Raw genomic sequence first — 24698 nt, forward strand, 5'->3', positions numbered from 1 at the left:
CTTTTAATTATTTTTTTTATTTTTTATGATCATTTTCATTTTATTTTCAGCTATTGTGTTGCTACTTTACAGTAAAGATGCTAAAAATATCAACATTCAAAATATTAATAAACATTAAAATAGTACATTTATTAAATAAATGCATTATTATATAAAAGTATTACTTCTCCTATTTAAGTATTTCTTATACTTTTAATTTTATTTTTAATTTTATTTATTTTTTTAGCAATTTTACTAGTACTTTACAATTAATCTAACTATGAAATGCATTTATTAATCATGTTGTTCATTTCATAATTATATCTTGTATCTGTTTATATTATTTAATGAAGCTAACATGAACTAGCATTGAATTGTTGTATTTTATTACAAAGGGTTTACAAAAATGTATAAACTCTGTAAGAAATGTAATGCACACTGGTAGTCGTAATGTTGTTGGTTAAAGGGATAGTTCACCCAAAAATGAAACTTCTGTCATTAATTACTCACTCTCATGTCGTTCCAAACCTGTAAGACCTTCGCTCATCTTCAGAACACAAATTAAGATATTTTGATCCAATCTGAGAGCTCCCATAGACAGCAAGGTAACCACCACGATCAAGGTCCAGAAACATAGCAAGGACATCTGTAAAATAATCCACATAACATCAGGGGTTCAATAGTAATTTTACAAAGCTACAAGAATAGTTTTATGCTCAAAGAAAACAAAAATAATGACTTTATTCAACAGTTTTCTCCTCTTCATCCCGTCTGCAGCGGTGCACCAATCTGTGGAGAGTATCACGACGAATGCACTTGTTTTCGGTTCATGTAAACAATGCATGCACATATCGCTGCTGCTTACATTAAGATGCACATGCGTTTTACATGAAGCAGAAGCAAATGCATTCATCATGATACTTTTTCTAAATGCAATTTTAGTAAAATTTTGGTGCATTTCCCCAAACTACAAACAAATAAAAATACTACCTTTTCTTGAAAGCCATTGTCACTAGGTTTTCATTGCACCAGAAAGAAGATGTCTTCAAAATTTCTCCTTTTGTGATCCACAGAAGACAGAAATAAATAAAAAAATCACACAGGTTTGAAATGTCAAATATTTTTTTCATTACAGGATGAAGCAACCCTGCTAAAAAAGCCCACAGAACTTTTCTAACGGTGTATGGATTTGTGACAGAAGCACTTCGTGTCACGCTGACAAGCAAAAGCCGTTGAGAGCCTCTTCAGAAGCGAAGGTGAAGGTGAGAGGAAGTTAAATGTGACAGACTCATCATGTCACAATGAATCGCTGCCTGCCGTTTAATCAGAGGCTGTGACAATCAGCACCGCCTCCTCTGACATTTCAGCGGATACAGTCTGTCCCGCGTGCTAAAAGATGAATCTGTGTGATAATTAGACTGCCCTGTTCTTTATCTCGCCCTGTAATTACCCAGAAATCTGCAGCGTGTGTGAGTCTGTGAATGGGCAGGAAAATGTTTATCAAAACATGGCTGAAAGCCATTTACCTGAACATAGCATGGACTTCTGATTGATCTGATGATTGTGCATCAGCAAAACCTTCTCATTAAGATCAGGACATCACCAATACTGAGCGACCACCATGTCATTATGCATGTTGGTATTTTTAGTCATGTTTGCTAAAGTTTAGAATTAGCGGAATTAGCATAATGATGTAAATAAGCACATTGCACAACAGAAACAGAAAGAAATCTTCTATTACTTAAATGCTAAAAAAATGACTAAAGGTGCGTTCACATCAAGAACGATAACTATAACAATAGCTATATTGGTTGTTTGCAATCACATGATTCTGATGATGGAGAACAGGAAGTGATTTTTCTCCATTCACTAGCAGAAACTCTAAATGCCAGTGTTTTAGTTTTTTATGGATGCTCAGATCGGTCAACCCGAGAAACCACAAGGTGTACGAACATTTGCTATTCAAAAGAGGGCGGAAGGGCAATAAATGACACTAGTAAAACACTAGAAACAGCATCTGCAGTCGGGAGGAGCCGATTGGATAATGCTCGTGCATGCAAATTGTTAATAAAAGATGTAATAGCATATTAATAAAGAAATATTTAAATAGGTTAGACAGAATTCACTCAATGCTAAACGCCACACATTATATTTCCAGTTAAGAGAACTTCCTTGATCATAACAGAACATTGTGAGATTTCGATAAACTGAAATGAGTGACAGATTTTAGTGATTAAATGGAAGTTACATAATCAAGACAAAATCATTACTATTTCCTTCATCTGTTGATGAGTAGATAACACACTGAGCGTTTAAACAGAGCTGAGCACATTTGCTCATACAGTGGCTTTTTTATCACATTTTATGTTGCTGCCTTATGGTAAACTGCTTTAAATTACTTGTTTTCCACATTAATCTACTCTCCATACACCATAATGGTAAATAATGAAAAAAAACTGTTTTTTAACATCTTTGCAAATTCATAAAAAATAAAATAAAAAATAAAAACTTAAATGATTCCATTGCATAAGTATTCATACCCTTATCTGGGACAGTTGAAATTGAGCTTAGGAGAATTCATAATTGCTTGTAGATGTTATTACACGTCAAGTGAAGTTAACATGTGACAAATTCAATTGAATGGATTTGAAGAGGCACACAGGTCTTAATATAAGATCTAACAGCTGATGATGCATCTCAGAGCACAGATCAATCCACTGAGGTCAAAAGAACTGCCTGCAGAGCTCAGAAACAGGTTTGCATCTAGCCATACGTTTGGGGAGTTCAGAGAGAAATTCTGCTTCATTGAAGGTTCACAGAAGCATGTCGTCTCTGTTAGCCTTAATGGAAGAAGTTTGAAACAGCCAGAACTGTCTCTGAAAATGTACATCTACCCCATAAAACCTAAAAAAGCTTGAGAGGTGAACAGGTGAGGAGAAGAATCACAGATAATTGCCATATGCTGATGAGAAAGCTTGCTGCATCAAACAAAAAAATGTTAAGACCGTAAAGGTGCTTCAGCTAAATATGGGTGTGAATACTTATGCAATGTACTATTTTTTTTTCTATTTGTAAGAAATTTTGTTTTTGCTGTAACCATATGGTGTATGGAGTTTAGATTGATGTGGGGGAAAAGTTATTTAAAGAGGTTTGACTTAAGGCAGCAACATAAAACGTGAAAAAAAATGAAGGGGTATGAATACTTTTGCAAGGCACTGTATATTGCTGCTTTGAAACATGTTTGTGGTTTTAACATGAAAAAGATATACATTAACATCTGAAAACCAACTTTAAAAACTTTATCTGATCTGTGTGGTTACTTTAAAGGTTTCTTCCTCCACAATGACTCATATACAGCACCATCTTGTGGTCGCATTTTTATATAAAAGGAGGAAAAAAACTGCAGACAAAAAGATTATAAAAAATGAGATGAAAAAGATAAATGCACATTTTGATTAAAATAAATAATCAAATATATATTATAATAAGTTAACAATTATAGAAACAACTAAAATATATATTTACACAGTTTTTAAATAATATATATTTTTTATATACATGAAAATATATAGCTGTGTCTGATAATAAGGCTTTTTTGTTTTTAATTCTGTACTATGTTGACTCATGTATCAGGTAAAACCATGCAAATTTGCTCTTAAAGGTATAGTTCACCTAAAAATATAGATTGTATCATGATTTACACTCCTGGAATTTTGTGATATGTGTTTGAAGAGGCATTCAAGTTCAATATTGCCTTTTTATCTGTATTGTGCAGTGGATTATATCTTTATCACAATCTTTGTTTTTATGCCTTTGGAACATATAAAAGCCAATTAAAAATGATCAGAAAGTGTCCCACTTTACCTGGATTCCCTCTGCATCATGCAACAGGAAAGTGTGTGTTGTTTCACATGCTTCTGCCACAGAAAAGAGAGATGAGCTTTTTATAGATGCTGTCACAAGGCTAAAGAGAGATGCAGCTTTTGCTTAAGAAGAAGTAGGGCAGAGAAGAAACAAACTCACGTTTAAAGTGGACAGCATTGCTCAGAATAATACAGTAGCAGCAATAAATAGATGTGTCGTTTATGGCTGTTTTCTAGGAAGCCTGCAGGGTACGATGGCAATGCACTGAAGAATGCAAATCAGCATGCAATGCACAATAAGTATTTAAGCAAAACTGTACAAAACTCACATGCAATGCAATATAATGCACAAAAAGGTATTTAAGCAAAACTCTATAACACTCACATGCAATGCAATATAATGCACAAAAAGGTATTTAATAAAAGCAGTATGATATTTGAACCGGTTTATTTAAAGAATGCACATCTATTCGTTTGCAATTCCATTCATCTTAATAGCAATGGAGCCTTGTAAGTAAGCAATGTGCAACCTACAATCTTTGCTCATGGAAAAACATACCTGTAGGAGCCACTCATTTGAGTTGCTAATACAACTAAACCACATCAAGTTCAACCGTCCTCCCACTTGCACTAAAAAGTATACACAGACAAAGTGTAGTTGCTAGGTGAATAACACAACTGTGAGTGTAATAACAGACAGAGATAGGAAACTAGATATGACTGTTTAAAATCTGCTTCAGTGACACAGCGTATTCAGATTAAAAATATAAATTTGATTCATTATTAACCGTTTTAAACCGAACTGACAAAATAAGAGACTCAAAATCCAACCTGTACCTCCAAATGCTGTACCAGGAAGTGGAAGTGACATCACAGGAACAGGTTTGTGTTGGTCTAGCTAAAGAGATGGCAGGTTAAAAACTAGCAGTGCATTTTAAAGGGGTCATATGATGCAATTTCATCAGTGTTACAAGCTCTTGGTGCATAAAGAAGATCTGTAAAGTTGCAAAAACTAAAGTCTCAAGTCTTTTCTCACAGTATGTGGGAAATGATGTGTTTTTTGTAACATTAGACCACATAAACACATTGCATCACATCAAATACACAATAATTTTATTTTTAGAAATGTCATATGGCACCTTTAAGTGCTGTGTAGAAAATAAATGGCACTCGTGCATAATGGGTGAGTAGTTCAGGACGGAGGAATCAATGAAGAAGGAATGCTTAATTTTGAGTTTCTTTTATTAAAATATTAGTAGCAACAAAACTTTGTTTTACAAAGTTGTTTTGATTATATTTATAGCATTGCTGTTAGTCAATGCTGCATATTAGTTCGGATACAATTGCTTTTTGCACTGCAAATTTGTACACTCATGCTCTTCATTTCATTGTGTGCGAAACAGCTGCTGCAAAGGTGTAGGTTAAATAGTCATGCAATAATGCTGGAAGCATTTCTATGCTGGTCGTCTATCCATAAAGCATTGGGTCATGGTGGTGCATCAGAATTATTATTATCAATCGGCTTTGGGCTGAATCATATGTATTGATGATGCACATGCAGGCAGATTATTCAATGCAAAAACTGACTTGAAATGTTAGCGGATGCTGTCATCAGTGCTCTGCGTTCGCTCGTCTGGTTTGCCACGGTTGAATAATGGGCAGTAGAGAGCTGAGCGGCAGCAAGGAAGGAGAAAACGCGCTGCCAGTCCCTGCAAAACCTTCTTGAAAGTCCCTCTGAGTGCGGAAGAAGAGAAGTAGAAAATGAAAGGGTCGAGACATGCATTCAGCGTGCTGGTGAGTAAAGCAGGTTGTCTCCATTTAGAGCTTTGGCCGCTTATGAATCCCTCCCAATGTGAGATGTTGAAGGGCATGAAACAGATAATGAAGACCAGAAGCGTGCCCAACGCCATCCCGATGGCTCTATACCGCTTCTTGACGTTAACATTGGATAGCCGGGAAAGTATGCGGATGCATTGGATGTAGCAGAAGCAGCAGATGATGAAAGGGATGAGGAAGAAGACAACAGAAAGCTCCAGTCGAAACGGTAGGAGGATCTTCAGTTGTTCATCAGTGAATTCTTCATAGCAGGTGTTACGTTTGGATGGATCACTGATGTTGGGGTTGAAATGGTTGTGGTATTGCATGATGTAGATGATACTGCAGTGTCCCATTGACACCACCGAGAATATGATGCAGGCAATCCCTGCACTTCTGGGGTTGCGTTTGAGCTTGTATTTAATGGGGAAAGCCACACCCAGGAAGCGCTCCACGCTGATGGCCGTCAGGTGAAGGACGCTGTTGGCGATGACCGAGTAAAAGATGAATCCCGACAGCGGGCAGAGGAAGTAAGGAAGAGTCCATTTCATGTTGGCCACCTCCACCATGCGAAACGGCAGGAAAAGGAGGAAGATCAGGTCAGAGATGGTTAAACTGAGTAACAGCACGTCCATCGGGGTGGAGCGCTGGCGGACCTTCTTAAAGAAGGTGTAGAAAGCCAAAATGTTGGCGGGAAGGCCTGTGATCAGTGTGAATCCGTAGACCACTAAAACAACTTTACTGAGACCCACTGTCAACGTCATGGTCACTAGATGCAATGAACACTCTGTAAGAAAAAAACAGAGAAAATTAGAAAAACTGCAAGCATTTTACTATTGAAGTCCATTTCTTGCATGCAAAAAAATAAAATAAAATAAATAAATTTATAAATGCATGTTGAAAATCTATTTATGAAAAATCAGTCATGAGATAAAAGTCCAAATTATGACAAAAAAAATAATGAACTAAAATGTCCTAATTATGCAATAAAAAGTCAATTATGAAGGAAAAATCTAAATTATGACATTATGACTTATGTCATAATTATGAGATAAAATCTTGACACAAGAAGTCAGTTGCGAGATACAAAACAATGACAAACCAAGATAAGTCGTGATTACGACAAAAGTTCAAAAGTCAATGTCTCCAGAGATGAAATGGATCTGCTCATGCACAAGCAAATGTAGCCTAATTCTGATACATGCAATCGCTATCCATTATGACCTGCAGGCTTTTTTATAATCATGTAACCTATGCACAATAATAATATTTTTCATTTTAATCTTTTATTGTTTCATATTTAAAATGTTTGTGTGTTGCTGCCCTGTGTGTAATAAGTGAACGTGTTTTGTGGACCCGCCCAGAGTCGGACTTTCTACTAACACACTCTTTAAATAACAACATTTTTTTACGCCCTTGACTTTAGACTAAGTTTGAATTGGTCTTTGGCACAGTCTATTTTCAAAATAGCAACGCTCATGGGCGTACGAATGAGCGCAAATACATTTGCTATTTAAACAACTCAAACAGTCCAAATAATTACAGACTAAATCATAATTATGCGATAGTCTTATAACATAAATTATGAGATAAAAAGTCTAAATTATCACATTCTAGAGCAAATCATAATCATGAAAAAAAGTCTAAATTGTGAGACAAAATGTCAAAATGACATACGATGACATAGTTTTGCGATAAAAAAACTATGACTATTATGAGTCAATTATGATATAAAAAGTTAAATTATGATACAGTTATACTTATGAAAGTCATAATTGACAACATGTCGATTCATAGCTTACATCCTAATTCACAGGCATTTCTGATCATTTTGCACTGATATCTGGACATTTTAAATGAGGTGGTGGCACACTAATTACACATTGCAGTGCTTACAAACCAAATGTTTGGTTAAATATATGCTTTTTATCCGAGCTGAATGAGAGTCAATATCTGATGGCCCTCCAGCAAGAGCAATACATGCAATACTCCAGAATTAAAAGTGTCTCATGGTTACATTTAAATAGTGATGGATGACAAAGTTCTGTCAACCTTTGTCTCTTAAGAAAAAAAAAACACCATTATTTATAAACAACAGGAAGCTGCTGATACTCATCTCCTCAATACTAAAAACAGGCATGGTTTTATTGTCTTTAGTTCAGTGTGATATTGCTTGACGAGGAGTTTTTCTCATAAATGTAATTGTCCTCTACAGTAACTAATCCAGTATCTTGATCACACAATGGAGCTTTAGGGTAATAAATAATGTTTTCGGTAAGTAGGTCACTTATTAATGGCATTAAAAAGAGTTCAATACAGATGCGGGACAACTGTGTTAAATATGCATCCACTGTATCTTTGGAATAATAATTAAAAGCATGCAGCACTGTATGTTTAGAATAAGCTCAGATAAACTCTAAATATATTGCATCTCAGGAAATGCATGTTGAAACTTGTCACAGGATCAGGTGTTATAACTGTGAAAAAAATTATTCCACAACACACACAGACAGAGAGAGATCAGAATGCATGATTATTAGGGTTTTTGTAATGTAAATGCAGCAACTGAGTCATCCTTTTGATAGAGAACTTAAAATTACTACACGCTACTAAAAATACTCAAAATGCATTTCCTTGAATACAAATTTAGTTGCACCTATTTAGTCTATACGTGGATATATATATGAATGTGAGATGTGAAACTAGTTGGAAATTCCTGCAATAAAAAAGTAGGTTATACGCGGTAATGTGAAAAAACAACAACACTGCTTGTAGATCTAGCTACTTCTCAAAAAAATTAATAATAATAATTTATGATAAAATTCAATATATATTATAGATGAGCATCCAATTAACTAGCAACATCCAACCTGCAACATCTATGTTTCAGAAAAATATCATTATTAGATATGAAAATGTACAAATACAAATAAATACATTTTTAAGATCAATATAAAAATAAGCCTTCAAAATAATTTAAGCATTCCATGCATAGTTTTTTTCTGTAAATATTAAAATGCATGTTATCTCGTATGAGGAACATATATATATATATATATATATATATATGTTTTCTCAGTTGCCTATAGATCAGAGAAAATGTTCTGATCAAAACTGAAAAAGGTTACCCATTAAAGCATGAGTCGTCAGAGAAATCATCACAATTTAAAATCTAAAAAACAAAATAGTAGTAGCAAAATATTTGATACCTTAAAGAATCAGTCCACACCACAGATTCAGACGTGATGTGATGCTCCTGGAGCCTTTAAAGCTTTTTCTCATTATGTCACTTTGACACATGCTGCACCTACGATGACAAAACAGGAAAGCGAGACATTTTTCATTTTCTCAAGGAAGTGAATTTATTTCCCCAACATTAAGGTGCACTTTTTTGTAGAATGCACGTATATAAATACATGCACACTATCATTTAATCTGTGTTTGAGGTTAAGTCAACGAGGGAAGTTTCGTCTTCTACAAACATCTTCAGTAGTGCTCTATTACTCCTGTGTCTAACTTTGAGAAACCTTGTATTAAAGATGTGATGAAGAACAAAGATATTTGTAAAAAACCTCCAGTTTGCTCACATAAAGCACCTGACCAAACATTTGCTTTTCATCATATTTTTGCAAGGCCTGTCAGCAACTGATTTTACTTAAACTCATTAGCATTTTCCACATCATTAACATAAAAATTAAAGAGCTTAATTAATTACACATCCGTTAGGTGGGCCTCCTTCATACTCAAATGCGCAATCCATCCACAAAAGCACCGTAGCGGATCGCAGTAATTGAGCAGCGCTACAAGAAGCATCTGTGAGCAGAAAGCTGAATAAATAGTTGAGAGGACAAACAGCGGCAGTCCATTATTTATCATTTAGTAGTTCAGCTCTGCCAGCCATCCTAATTCATTTGGATTTTGTTCAAGCCTTCCTGTCTGTGGAAAAACACTGCATTGTGTTTTATTTCCAGACACTTGAGTGCAAGAAAAATCCCAGAGCTGCATTGTTCAGATGGATGAAATTCACACAGTGTCCTGTTCAACAGACACAGCTTTCGCATGTCTACGTGACAGCTGTGCTGGAGAAACAAAAAGATCAGTCTTTTTATCAATAATGCCGTCTCTCTCTGACCAAACACAAAGATTTGTATGGCAAAATAAGCCGAGGGCCGGAGGAATGGCTGAGCGTTCGTTTCGAATGGTGTCGAGTCAGACGAGCGCTGCATTTTCTCAACGTCTGGGTCTGCCTCTGTGGACCTTCTGGAGAAAAGGAGGAGAAAAGAAAGAACAAAATGTTTCATTTGATATAAAGCACGTCTTAAGGCCCTTTCACATTACTCGAGTCAGTGTTGCCCAATGAATTTTAACTTTAACCCCATTCACAGACCTTTTTTAATGATTTTGAAAGCCAATGATTAGCAGACGATTTGCATGACGTATAAAAAGTCTGCCTGTATTCAAGTTAATCATTCAGAAAAGTTATTTTAACTGTCAAACTTAAGAGATCTCGAATGCATCACAATGCATTATAAATGTTTCCACTTTCACATCTTGTACTGCTTGTTAAAATCATGAATAGATACTTATTTGGTAACACTTTGCAATAAGGTCTCCTTTGTAAGCATGCAACAATACTTACTTACGTATCTTACTGTTATCTTATTCAACACTTGTTAACACATATAATCAAAATTTGTATCTGGTAACATTAATGCACTATACAAACAATGATTCATTTTAATTAACTAACATACAAACAGAAATGCATTAACTAATATAATCAACTGACCTAATTTAAAACATCAACAGCATCTAGAGACAAAACTGTATTTTTTCTTTCTACAATTCACTGTTTGCACACATACATTACTAGCAACCTCTTAATATTGTTTTTCTTTGATACCGACTGCAGGGCGTTTCACATGGAGCGCTGAAGTCTTGATGCGAGATATGAAAGAGCCTTAACATATTTGTATATTCATTAGTGACTGATTTAGAAACGGTGAAACATAGAGTGTGAGCTAATTTTACATCAGCCTGCTGCTGAGCTGACAATGCGGTATTCTTATAAGAATAAACATATACTCTTAAGCATAAAGGCTAAAGGGAGATTTCGCAGAAATACCACAGAGAAACCATTTCGGGTCCCTGTCACTAAAGCATGGATATAAATACTGCACTAAAATATTCCACTCAATTCAACTACTCCAGTCCATCAGTTAACATTTATCCAATGATAGATCCGTCCTCTATCCATAATATTGCTTTGTCAAGTGAAAAAGTGGTCTGGTCTGAATCAGGAGAGAAATCTGCACAGAAAACAGTTCAAAACAGCTCTAAACAAATATGTTGGTGGATTCGGATGTAAGAGACAACAGGGAATGAACAATCATTACTGATTATGGACTCATTTTTTGGGCTCAAAGCAACAGTTTAAAAGTTTAAACCTCGTAATGATGGATTTGTTTCTTACAAACAAACAGCTTTTCACTTTTCAAGACATTAACTGATAGATTAGAGGATTATTGTGGTGTTTTAATCAGCTATTTTGACTCTCATTCTGACGGCACCCATTCACTGCAGAGGATCCACAGGTGAGCAAGTGATGGAATGCTAAGTGTCTCCAAATCATAAAAAAAAACAGGCTTAACTTCCTTGGTAGGCCTGAGGATGAGGACATTTTCAGCCAATTTAAATTTTTGGGTGAACTATTCTTTTCCATTTTTAATTCTAATCAAATTGGCTGTACAAAACATTTTAAAATCTTGCCTAGTTGAAACTCGTACAACTTAAAAATTAAGTTGAAATTTCATCAGCCACAAAATGTGAGGATGCATTTCACTCATTTAAAGTAGTGTCAGGAGGTCATGCACCATTCGCATATGGGCTGGGTGTCCATGCATGGTTAAAAATTGGGATTGGTCTTGGTAGAGCAATGGGGATTGGATTCTGATCCTAAGAGGTTTGGGTTTGAGGTATTGGAGTCTGGATTTGAGATTGGACTTGTGGTTGTGTGCTTAAGTTCTGTTGGGTTTATAGTCTTTGCTCATTTGGGTGTATTTGGGAGTTGTTAAGCATGGTTGGTCTCTGGACGTCTCTTCTTTGGGGGTCAACCTTCCTGAAGATTCAGTTTCCTGATGTCTCTGTGTATCTCGTTGTGGCCAATCTGAAGATCCACTACTGTCTGAACTATAGACTTCAGGGTTGGGATATACAGGTGTTCCCTGCAAATGATCCCAATGCATCTGTTGGAGGTGCATTCTGGAGTGACTGTGGGTCTGAACGGGGATTGAACGTCGAGTTCGGTCTTCAGCTGATGATCTGGAGTTGGCAGTTCGGCGGTTTGCATTGGTTTGATTGGTAGGGTGAGAGTATCTATTCTGAATGAGGCCATGGGGTTGGCCAGAAGCATTTGTTGAAGCATTGTTGAGCACTGTTTGTGTCTGATTACTCAATGTCAAAGGGTCAGAGTTCAGCAAGCCATTCTGAGAATGATTTTGATGGTTGCTGTTAATATGTTGACTCTGTAGTGCACTTTATGCATGTTACTGGACCATCTGATTTGCTTTGCTTTGGCACATGCGCACCAGGCTGAAAATCGCCCATTTGTATGAGAATATTGGGACTGTGTTGGACAAACTGTGGGAACGATCTCTGAGGGTCATTGTTTGAATACGAATTGTTTTGATGCCTATTGTCTGGGACTGTACTGAAGTTGCATTGGAATACATCAGTGTTCAAATGGCTATTATGATGGAGTGGGTTGATGTTGATGTTCCCATTGTTGTTATTGGGAATGGCGGTGAAGTTTTGTGGGAGTGAGTTGTGTTATGTGGGATTAGGGTGGTTTCCATCAAAAAATAAATAAAAATAAATCTCACTATCTCTGTGTGAAACTGTTTATGTAAGCAAATGTTGCTGATTATTACTTTGTGTTGATATACTGATTTTTTTTTCTTGTAAAGTTTAGTAAAAAACTGAAAAAATACTTTATTTTTTAAATTACATTGCTACTATATTTTACTTGTATGTAATTTTAAATAATATACAAAATTCATTGTATAATATATAAAATAGTATTTTTATTATCAGCGTAATTAATATACAAAATATGAATATTATATAATGAATATATATATATATATATATATATATATATATATATATATATATATATTTTTTTTTTTTTTTTTTTTTTTTTTTTTTTTAGCCATATTGTCCAGGCTTCAGAGATATTATTTTACATTACACTACATTTATTTATTTGTTTTACTTTTTTTTTTTTTTTACTGTTATTGTGAGGAGTCAAACAATAATAATAATCAAAATGAAAATAAAAAAATAGTTTTATAGATAATTTCTATTTTTAATACCAATAATAATACGAAATATTTTTATTTTTACAAAATATATTATTATTATTATTATTATTATTATTATTATTATTATTATTATTATTATTATTATATAATTAATATATTATATTATCATCATTTATCATTATCATCATCTGTACTAATAAAAAATATATTTTTTAAATATTTAGATTTTTTGTAGCTTTATTGTCCATCACTGTCTTATTGTCATTCCTTCATTCTGGTTTGTTTTCTGAAGTCCAAGAGTATCTTTAAGCCTCCAATCAACTGTAAATATGAGCAACTAATCATGTCAGACTTCTTAGCATCATAAAACATAACAACAAACTGAAGCATTTAGAAGGGACGTACTGTTTCTTTGTCGCATGCAGACGCAAAATAATCACAAGGATAATTATGATGAGTGTAACAACACTCCCTGCTGAGCCACGTATCTTTAAACTTGATTTTTATATTTTACATATGAAGAACTAGATTAACAAGCACTGCTAATAACATCAGACAGAAATGGAGTCAGGGCACAAAGGGCAGAGAAAAAACACAACACAGAAACATCAATAATGGAGCCAGCAAATAGAAGAAAGAATCCTGCAAAGGAAAACCATTAAAGGCGAAAGAAAATTATGACTCCTTCTAGAGAGGTGACACGTGAATTTATCAATCCTGTGGTTGATTACTCCCTCTCCGGTCAAGAAAATGAATGTCAGGCCGAAGAATGAACTGACAGATGCATCTATCACCAAAGTGCCACAGAGAGCCATTAACTCTCCCACAAAGGCCAGGTCTATCTACTGCTTCGATGTCCCTCCTGTGACGTCATCCCGTGCGATGCAGGCGTAACGGACACTCTGATTGGTGGAGAAGATCTGCAGCCTCAGCATGCCACTCCCTGATTGGTCGACATCTGGACCATCTGAAGAACCAACAAAATTATAAAATGAAAAATCTTCATTACAATATACACTGTAAGGTTGGTCAGTATGATCAAAACCTTAAATAAATAAAGAAAAATATAAATAGTAAAAAAGGTAAAATATTTATATATATTTTTTAGCCATATTGTCCAGCCATTGTCTAATCTTGTATGATTAATTATATAATTCTTATTATTTTACAGAATATTCAGTGAAATAATGCTAGAATGTGTGTATATATATATATATATATATATATATATATATATATATATATATATATATATATATATATATATATAAAACAATGCATACAGTTTCAAAGATGCTTCACAGAAACATTAATTATTATTAACAGTAGTATTAAGAATAAAATGTAATTATAATAATAAATTATTTGTATTGTTTGTAAAAAAAAAAAAAAAAAAAAAAAAAAAGTTATATATTTTGACTTTTTTTTTTTTTTTTTTGGTATTATTCTGTTTCTGTCTTACTATGTATTAAAGTCTATTTTTGATAACCCTGCAATTAAATAATTGTGCTTCATTTCAGTTCATTATTTAGTTTTTTATCTGAAACTTACAACGCATGAGTAATTCTGGCATCAGTGCAAAAATGGCTTCACGTTATGAATCACTTGAGTTCAAAACAAAACACTCAAAACAATAAAACTAAATCACAGAACAGAATTACAAAAACACTCTTTGTTTCCTCATCTGCCAGTTTGAGCCACTGTTGTCATGTCCCTCAAACAGATTGCAATTAGTCACTGGAGCAGAAATTAATCCAAAATATGTATGGTATTGTATGTTATTGTTATGTTTGTCCAGCAAACCAGAACATTACAAGCTCTTTAGTCATGCTGCTGTCATAAAACATGCTCAAGAGATGTTGACGTGCAAATAATATAAACTTGAGGTCTTATTAATGAAATTAAACTTTGTTTGTTTCAAGAGGGGCTTATTAATGACTTAAAATATCCCAAAAACAATAAACAAACAATTCATAAATATATATATTTTTCATAATGGCTTTTTTATTTTCCACAGTCATGAAAAACCTGTTATTGTAGTATAACTGTAATATTATTATAGTTTTTTATAATTAATGACAGAATTTTCATTTTTGGGTGAACTATCCCTTTAACCTTTCTAATGCATTATGGTCCTACTGCTTGAAACACTGGCTAAAAAAATTATTATTTTTGACATTTTGTTAAAATAGTTATTAAAATAGTAAATTAAAAATTAAAATAGTAATTAAAAAAAAAAAAATCATAAACCTAAAATTGTATTTCAATGATACTAAAATAACCCTTGTATTAATTTTGTTTTCCGACTTTTATTCAAATTGGCCTCAAAAACTCCCGAACTAATTCAAATGATTTGCGATGCCCAAACTGACTCAAATGATTCGCGAACCCGCTTTGAACTCCCGAACTGACTCAAATGATTCGCGAACCCGCTACGAACTCCCGAACTGATTCAAATGATTCGTGATCCCGCTCCGAACTCCCAAACTGACTCAAATGATTCGCGAACCCGCTTTGAACTCCCGAACTGACTTAAATGATTTGCGATGCCCAAACTGACTCAAATGATTCGCGAACCCGCTTTGAACTCCCGAACTGACTCAAATGATTCGCGAACCCGCTACGAACTCCCGAACTGATTCAAATGATTCGTGATCCCGCTCCGAACTCCCAAACTGACTCAAATGATTCGCGATCCTGCTCCGAACTCCCAAACTGACTTAAATGATTCGCGATCCCGCTCCGAACTCCCAAACTGACTCAAATGATTCGCGATCCCCATAATTGACTCAAATGCTTCGAGATTCCACTACGAACTCCCGAACTGATTCAAATAATTCTCGATCCCCAAACTGACTCAAATGATTCGCGAACCCGCTTTGAACTCACGAACTGACTCAAATGATTGGCGAACCCGCTCCGAACTCCCGAACTGATTCAAATAATTTGCGATCCCCAAATGATTCGCGATCCCGCTCCGAACTCCCAAACTGACTCAAATGATTCGCGATCCCCATAATTGACTCAAATGCTTCGAGATTCCACTACGAACTCCCGAACTGATTCAAATGGTTTGCGATCCAGCTCCGAACTCCCAAAATGACTCAAATGATTCGCGATCCCCATAACTGACTCAAATGATTCGCGAATCCACTTTGAACTCCCGAACCGACTCAAATGTAGGCATAATACAAAATAACATCTACATAATGTAGGCAAATACAAAATAAACTATTTATGTACATGTTATTACAAATGTCATGTGATTGCTGATGTTACACTTACAGGACAATTAATTCCTTGTTTAGGCTTCTGACCAAACATTTCATTCATATTCACTTAATCTTTCATTCACCTTTTTGCTATAGATGACACAGGCTTCTTCAACAAAAAACATGTATATCACAACCCTTACAAAAATAAACCATGGTTTTATCATAGTAAAACTGCTTAATTTCCTTAGCATGATTTCTGAATGCTTGAGACTATAAAATAAATTCTAGTCATAATAAAGTTATAGCCACAGGTAAATGTCGAGAGCTACAATTGTGATTTGTAAATAATACAATTTATTCATTTAGTTTTTTATTTGATTAAAGTAATTTTTCACCCCCATAGTAGGGTTTATTTCCATCATCATATTTGAGGAAGGGGGGCACAACAATAAATCCTGCTTATGGGAACCCTTAAGGTGTTGTTATACACGTCTCCGGGAATGTGTGCTCTACTACACACACACACACACACACACACACACTGAAGCACACGTGGTGTTTTCAGCTCTTCACTATATTGACACATGATGTAGGCTACACATGTGCACGTCAGCGCGCTATGGGAGGATTTCACCATTTCATTTGATAAAACTATCGTCATTCATTTGAATCATATACACAGACAGAAACGGCAATGTCTTTACGGCAACCTGTCAAAATAAAATTTCGGTATAACTTGAAATTCAAACAGAAATCAATATTTTTCTAGATCCGCCCCTGTTGGGGAGTAACTAGTAAATGTAACTAAATTACGTAATTTACTTAAAAAATAACTGTAATCAAACTGTAAAGTGTAATTAAATTACAGTTACTGCTGAAACATAGTAAGGGTCAAAAGTAACAAATTGCTATTGAGGGTCACTTCACTCACTTTATTCAATAATTGTTTTATTTACTATTTGGATTCATGCATATGATTTATTTTTTAAGGATAAAAAAAGATAAGAAAAACAATAGCTACTAAACTATTTCTTGTTTTCTGGTTTTAAATCTGTATTTAACCTCAGAATGATCTCAAAGCAAGTCTTATTTTGTGGTAGCTGTGCTTTAAAATTAAATTATAATCATCTTAATTCAAGTGATGGAGGATTTTGAAAATGACTGTAATCAGTGTTGAGTACTGCAAGGTTAACCCTGCCTGGTTTATGAGTTTTGAAAATGATTAAAACATTTGAAAACATTAGAAATTGATACAAGTAATCAAATGTAATCAGTTAAGTAATTCATCAGTCATCTGATGAGGGAAACATCAGACTCCGGTGTCTTCTCGAACTGAACTGGAGATGGATCCAGACACACAATGACTAAAGGCAAACCTATGGAGAGCTGCATGTAAAGAAAGCCAAAGCTGCTTCTGCTGTTTGTTTAGTTACATTGATATTTCAAAATGTATTTGCATTCAATAAGAGCAACAAAAATATCAAAGCAAGGGTTATTCGATGCTATTCAAATGCTTCATCTTTTCTTTATTACATATTTGCTCAGTGATTTACGCAGTACATTGAAACCCCATTTAAAACCACACAATACAAACACAAAGAAATAAAGATTAAATGTGAATGCATCTTCTGAATGGGAGAAATGAATGTTGTATTCACATGTAGCATGAAGAGGCACACAAATGATGCACATAAAAGAGCTTGAAATAAAACAGGAATGCTGGGTCTACTGTACACACTTACAACAAAAAGTTTTTTTTTTTTTTTTTTTTTTTTTTTTGCCATGTGTTTTGAACTCAAGTTCAATAAAGTGTTTTTTTTTTTTTTATATGAAAATGGAATTTGTACTAACGCCTCTATTTTCACAAAAGGGTAAAAATTACTATGCATTGCATTAGTTATGTGTCGCATGTTGCATTTATTTAGCCTTAAGTTTTAGATTTAGGAAGAAAGTATCCTGATAAAACATGCATCATGTAAACGTCTATCTGATTGATCCTTTTCATCTTAAAGATGTATTTTCCTCACATTTCTTTTCATGTAATAATAAAAGATGTTTATCATTTTGAATGCACATAAAACTAGTTTGTCAGGTGCAGCATGCTTATTTACATTAACATGTTACATTCAAATGTATGTTAAATGACAAATGTGATCTACAAATGAAGCACTGTTGCTTTAATCTCATTTAGACCTGTGACTGTAAAATCCACCTGTATTTCTTCTACATAACATTAACAGGTTGAGGAGGAAAATCTCTCTTGAAACTGAGAAAACCACAACAGGATGCATCAGTGTGTTCATGTCAGTCTGGAGGGCCTGAGCAACACATTTAATTAGTTTCCAGATGTTTAATTCTATCACATATTAAAGCATATAAATCATTATAAGAGACATTCTGTCAAAAATAAAAGCTATACTAACATCAATCACTGTCTAATAGGAGCGCATATTAACAAGAGGCTACAATTAACACAGACAACTATAGAGCCTACAAAATATTAATTAATTAGACCGTATTAAAATGAGAAATTAAAGCTGTTATATATACACACTTACTAAGCAGTCTTCTTTTGTGTCCTACTTTGGTTTGCATTCACTTTCAGATTGACCTGTCTCTCCTCACCTCAACACCACAGCAGAGAAAGAACAAAATAATGTATTTCGCTCAAGTGGAAATCGAAGTATTGTAGAAAAAAAACAAACAAACAATCACGTGTAAGGTAACCACGCCCACTTCGAGCATCATTAGAAGAAAATGAAGTCATTAGAAATGTGTTAATAACACGAAATAAAAATATTATTTTATAGTCTGATTATATTTTGAATTTGTATGTATTTTAACATATTCTAAAATTGACGTTCATTCCAAAATTAACTTTTGAATGACTTGTTTGCCACTTACTAGTAAACAAAAACAAAACTTTATTGCTTCATTATTAATACAGTGTTTTTTTACAAGTATAATAACCATTAAAATTAAACTACTTTTATACAGGAAATCATAAATTTAAATATTTGTCACGTCACTCACGTACGTCACGCAAGCGCGTAAGCTCAGGTGAGAAGAGGCTGGACTGTTATTATTTACCTGAAATTAATGCGATACTACAGAGAGAGAGAACACGGGTTTTAAGCTTTGAAAGGCGAGGTAAGATCCTTTATTTCGACCTGAAGGGCATTTATTAACGTATGTCACAAAAGTGCATCCAGTCGGTTTTTCAAGTGAACGAATTAATCAGAAATAGTTTCTCTAATGATGATTAATTTGTCAGGTGTCATGGGGTCATGGATGCTGATTTGGATTCTGTGTGCCACCGTCACTCTGAGTGAGTCTGCTGTTATGAACGATGTCATGTCATGTAATATTATTTTAAAGACGAAGCTAAGCTCTTTTGTTGTTGATGTTGTTTTCGTTTTTTCTGGGTAGTCGAAGAAAACCTTTGTTCAAGCAAATATGGGAATTATTTCTACACAAAAAATACTCTCTCAGAAGATACAAAAGTTATCATTGGGGCGCTACCTTTTCAAAGGGTTTAATATGTAGACTTTACTTACTAATATGTGCACTTAATGGTACCAAAATAAACCCTTTAGAAAAGGTAGCCTACTGTTCCAGTGACAGCTTTTGTACCTTTTATTTCTGAAAGTGAATGTATAAACAATGCAGTACAGAAAACAATGAAAATCCAAATGCTATTGAAATATTTTCTTGCATTTTCTAAAATATATTTTACATGTAAGATAAAAAAACGGATATTTTTCACCAATATTCAGTCCTTTGGATTGACAAACTCCTATCAATCTGAGATCATTAGAAATATCAGCCCAACAAAATAAAAAATAAATAAACAAGGGGTTTTCATGTACTTTAAGTTTGTTGAAGTTTTACCTCCTAAAACTACTCTTAAAAAAAGCATAAATTTTTAATTAAAATGGAAACGTAACATAATAAGTAACTGGATTCGCACTCAAGCCTTAGTCACTAAAATCATAATATTTTTTTCAATAACTTTCATCAGTGCCTGTGTGTCTTCATGGAGCAATATCGGTCCGTTTTAAAACCGGACGGCCTCTGTATGTTGCGCTCGGCCAAACACTTGTTCTGGAAGCCATATTAAAGACGGATCCAGGCGACAAGATAGACATGGTGACGTGGGACCGCGAGAGAGGAACAGACAATGTCCGACTGTCACAAGGAAACAGAATATCTTTGGAGAATGGAGATGCACTTCTGCGGCTCACTGATGTTGCAGAAGAGGACTTTGCGATCTACAAGGTCACAGTTACAGACAGTAATGGATACCAGCAGCACGACTCCATAGAAGTGCGAAAGATTGGTAAATAAGTTATATTTTAACAATGCCAGTGTTGTTTTACGTCTGACGTGTGCACCGGCTGTTTTGCATATTTTCTTCACATGCAAAGCTATTTAAATATGTAAAACCAGTTGGACTGGTCTTCTTTTCTTACATACTTTTTCTTTTCTTTTCAGTGGAACCTCTAAAGACGTCAATTATGCACGTGCTGGAGTGTGTTGTAGATAATCATGGCATGACGCAGTGGGACAGTCCTATGTTTTCTTGGCTGGTTGATGGTGTTACAGTAACCAATCAAACCGCTCTGTTAGCAGATGGAAGTAGACTAGTCATCTCTGAAGTGAAGGGCGTTAACTACACCTGCATCATCAAGAGCAGCCTGGGGGTAGTGACTACACATTATCAAATACCAGAAGGTATTGTTTAATGACAAGAATTTACGGTCATGTTTTTTAATTTTTAGAGGTAATTGTCCCATGTTGATGTGATTTTTCACCCTAAAATGTTCACCACACCATGCAAAAAACATCAAGAGCAAAAAAAAATAGGAAAGACTTGTCCCATTAATACATTAACCAAAATTAAATACCAATTAGCAATTCATTTGTTACAGATTTTATTAATTAGTTAACAGTGTTGGGGAAATTTATTTTTTAAAAGTAATGCATTACAATATTGCAAAAGTAACTAATTATGTAACATTTGTGGAAATTAAATACCTTTTCATGGAAGGTACTGTAATGCATTATATTACATTTTTGTTACTTTGTCTTATTTGTATTTAATTTAAAATAATGTAAAACCACTTTCATACCAGAAAAGAAATGCATAAGCCTCACGCTGAAGGAAATGTAAATTAGTGCGCACAGATCAAACAAACCTCTGATTTTAAAAAGTAATGCATTACTTTACTTGTTACTTGAAAAAAATCTGATTGCGTATTTGAAATGCGTGACTAATGATACAACGGTTCATTTTTAGTATATTTGTTTTTGTTCAGGTCCATTACTGTAAATAATATGAACAAATAACTTTTTGTTTTTAACGCTCATGTTATGTTCTGGTCATTTTGACCTGAGAGGATCATGCAATGTTATTGATTAGGACTAAAATCTTTCTTTTTCCTGATTTTCTTTTTCTCATTTAAATGGATATTGCCAAAATGATCAAAACATTTTTTTTACACTGATACAGTAGTAAATTATGTTAATAAAGAGTTGACAATTTAAAAGTGGCAATTTTCAAAGGCTTTTCATCAAAACTTTTGCACATATTTGTGCACAACCCATTTCATATTCATGAGAAAAGCCTTTGTTGTTGATCATAACTAGCTCATCTATGCAACTATGCACTTTTTAATAGCGTAGAACAGTTTTACTTTGTAAACTTTCCTCAAATCTTCCTCAAATTGTTTGGTGTTGACGAGCAAAAGTTATTAAACATTTTCAATATGCCAAACTATTCACATGTACCAATTTGGAAACCATACTGGCAAAAAAAATAAAAAAGGGTTAGATCTTCTTATAACCTCAGACCTGCTTGGCATTAAATCACAGTTCTGCTGTTCAATCATTTTTAAAGGGGTCATGAGGATTTTTTGTTAATATATCATTTTTTATATGTTCCTTGAGGTTTATTTATAATGTTAATAACGTTTTTGCACGATAAATAAGCAAATCTGTAGAATAAATGACTATTTTCCACCCTCAATCTGAACCTCTCTCAGAAACAGGCTTTTTTAAAGGGGCGGGTCCTTTAAGGCTTCTTAGTATTTGCCACTGTTATGATTGGCTAACGTCATTGCATAGGAAACGGTATCAGTGCCGCCTCACCATTGCATGTTTTGATTGCTTTGACAAAATAATCAATATAAAACCAATGCATTACGTACAGTTTGTGATTGAGCTGTTTAATGATGAAGACATTTTAAGTTCTGAAACTTGTGGGATGTAATAGCTACAAAGACCTCTTCTATATCAAAAGATCACAGGTAATTTGGTTTCCCGTGTCATGGCTCCTTTAAATAATGCTAAACGCAGTGCACATGAAATCACTGCTGTGTTTGAGGCTATAATTGTTGCTTGGGCTATGTCTCGAGATGTAAATGGTTTCTTTAAGTGTCTGTAAGTGGATTTCTAAAGTTATGTGAGCCAGCATGTTTACAGCTGCTTTTAATGTGTTTTGTGTTTGACTCAGATTCGTCAGAGTCTCCGTGCTCTTGTGCAGGAAAGATTGCAGCTTCAGTCATAACAGCAATACTAATAACACTTGTGGCTGGGTAAGACCTCTCTTCTACAGTATATCTCTCATTTAGGACTATAATATATAAGCTGAATTAATAAGCTTTCCACTGATGTATGGTTTGTTATGATAGGACAATATTTGACTGAGATGCAACTATTTGAAAAATCTGGAATCTGATAGTACAAAAAAAAAATAATCTAAAATATTGAGAAAATCATCTTTTAAGTTGTCCAAATGAATTCTTAGCAATGCATATTACTATTTAAAAATAATGTTTTTATATATTTACGGTATGAAATTTACTAAATATCTTCTCGGAACATGATCTTTACTCAATATCCTAATGATTTTTGGCATAAAAGAAAAATCTATAATTTTGACCCATACAATGTATTTTTGGCATATACCTTTTATCATATATTTAAATGCAGCTTTTATTTTTCCACTCAAGTTTCTTAAATCTATTAGATTACTTTCATGATAGCGTTGTTTGATTTAATATCATCTCTGATGCAGACTTCAGTAGCAAACTGTGTTAAAGTTGTCAACTTTGATCTTTGATTGAACTTGTTTAATATGTTAAAAAGTAGCAGAACATTTGCGTATAAATCAGAATGTTTATGTATGAGGGTCAAAGACGTTAAGATGTCCGCATCAAGAAAAATGTACAAAAGTGATTTTGTGTCCATAGAAAGCACATTAAATGTAATTAAAATGTCTACTTTTAAGGTTTCAAATAGGTTTTTGGAGAATAAAATTTCAAATTTTGGTTGAAATAATGTTACATTGTCATTCAGTGTAACACAATATTTATGCAAAAATTCAAACAACATGCTTATTCTGACGTGTACATATTAAAATATCTAAAAGAATAATGGAGCATACTAAATTTGATTGTGTTTTAAATTAGTGCAAAATTCTTACTGACAAATGGGCAAAACCTAGGATAGTGGCAAATGTTAAAAATTTAAAATTAGTATTTGGGGTGAAAGTAATTAGTCTTTTAATACTGTATGTCATAAATTGATTTTTTTTGTAAATATGCCTGACAAGATTGTTACACTGAATGACATTTTACTGGCTGTCTTCTGTAAATCAGGGCAAAATGTATGATATTTATTTTTTGCTCAGAAAAACAAAAACAAAATTGTGATTAAATAAAACAGAAAACTTTTTGCATTTTTTTTGGGGGGGGGCTACAACAGCTTAAAGCAGTATTACACTTTTTTTTTATGCTTAAACACTTTTTCGTCTTTGACCCATGAATGTTGAGATGCATCAATATTTGTTTAGATACAATATTTCGGCTGTATCCCCCAATCTAAGTCTTTTGACAAACATTTTTTTTTTTTTTACAGGTTCATTGTGATGAAGAAATACAAGAACAGGTCCCACCTTTAGCCAACACTGTACACTCACAACTTTTCTTTTATAGTTTTATTTAAACAATTTAGTTTTTTTATTTATTTTACTTAAGTACTGTTTAACATCACATTATAAGCTTTTCCCTCTTTTTTATGACGTTTATTAGAATAGCAGAAATATTGTTTCCGGCACAAATACTGTACGTGTCTCACGAACAGATTTCAGCTTCCAGGTTTAAATGTTTTCTCTCTTTTTTTTTAGCTGTTTCTCTGCAGTTTGTTCTTGTTTTCAATGTCAAAAGAATGTTCTTGTGTTCATCGTAAAAAATTTGGTTAAACGTTAAAAATGTGAGTGGTTAAAATGTTTACTATGGTTTGTAAAGATACAAGCTGTTTTGTTTACAAAAAATGTATGTAAGTGCAATTAAGTAGCTTTCTACCTCAATTGTTCTAAAAATAAATCTACTTTTGGAGCACACAAGCAGTGATGTTTAAGTTTGTTCAGAGAATAAAAGAGTCCAGACGGATCTGGAGGGTGGAGTGTGACGTGAGGGTTTTACTGGATGGAAGATCTGTTT

The 24698-nt window shown here is 33.9% G+C and overlaps 2 protein-coding genes across 2 annotated transcripts; one reads left to right on the forward strand and one right to left on the reverse strand.

Annotated features, from left to right (window-relative positions):
• Positions 1-5066: 5066 nt before the first annotated feature.
• Positions 5067-9021, reverse strand: LOC127974427 (free fatty acid receptor 3-like). Its single transcript, XM_052577663.1, has 2 exons — positions 8867-9021; positions 5067-6444 (listed from the first exon to the last, which is right to left on the reverse strand). Exon 2 carries the CDS (start codon positions 6419-6421, stop codon positions 5438-5440), a length of 984 nt encoding a protein of 327 aa, XP_052433623.1. The 5' UTR covers positions 6422-6444; positions 8867-9021; the 3' UTR covers positions 5067-5437.
• A 10205-nt stretch (positions 9022-19226) lies between these two features.
• LOC127974430 (uncharacterized) lies at positions 19227-24601 on the forward strand. Its single transcript, XM_052577667.1, has 6 exons — positions 19227-19344; positions 19469-19522; positions 20216-20533; positions 20689-20928; positions 22709-22790; positions 24115-24601. Exons 2-6 carry the CDS (start codon positions 19474-19476, stop codon positions 24155-24157), a joined length of 732 nt encoding a protein of 243 aa, XP_052433627.1. The 5' UTR covers positions 19227-19344; positions 19469-19473; the 3' UTR covers positions 24158-24601.
• Positions 24602-24698: the final 97 nt, after the last annotated feature.

This window comes from Carassius gibelio, chromosome B16 (genome assembly GCF_023724105.1).
Source record: "Carassius gibelio isolate Cgi1373 ecotype wild population from Czech Republic chromosome B16, carGib1.2-hapl.c, whole genome shotgun sequence".
Classification (NCBI taxonomy): Eukaryota; Metazoa; Chordata; class Actinopteri; order Cypriniformes; family Cyprinidae; genus Carassius; species Carassius gibelio.

What these genes read in the sequence shown, in the direction of transcription:
- LOC127974430 (XM_052577667.1), top strand. Translation starts at nt 19,474, where the DNA reads ATGGGGTCATGGATGCTGATTTGGATTCTGTGTGCCACCGTCACTCTG. An exon ending in CATAGAAGTGCGAAAGATTG is followed by an intron (nt 20,534 to 20,688) that starts GTAAATAAGTTA and finishes TTTTCTTTTCAG; the next exon opens with TGGAACCTCTAAAGACGTCA. An exon ending in CTAATAACACTTGTGGCTGG is followed by an intron (nt 22,791 to 24,114) that starts GTAAGACCTCTC and finishes TTTTTTTTACAG; the next exon opens with GTTCATTGTGATGAAGAAAT.
- LOC127974427 (XM_052577663.1), bottom strand. Translation starts at nt 6,421, where the DNA reads ATGACGTTGACAGTGGGTCTCAGTAAAGTTGTTTTAGTGGTCTACGGA.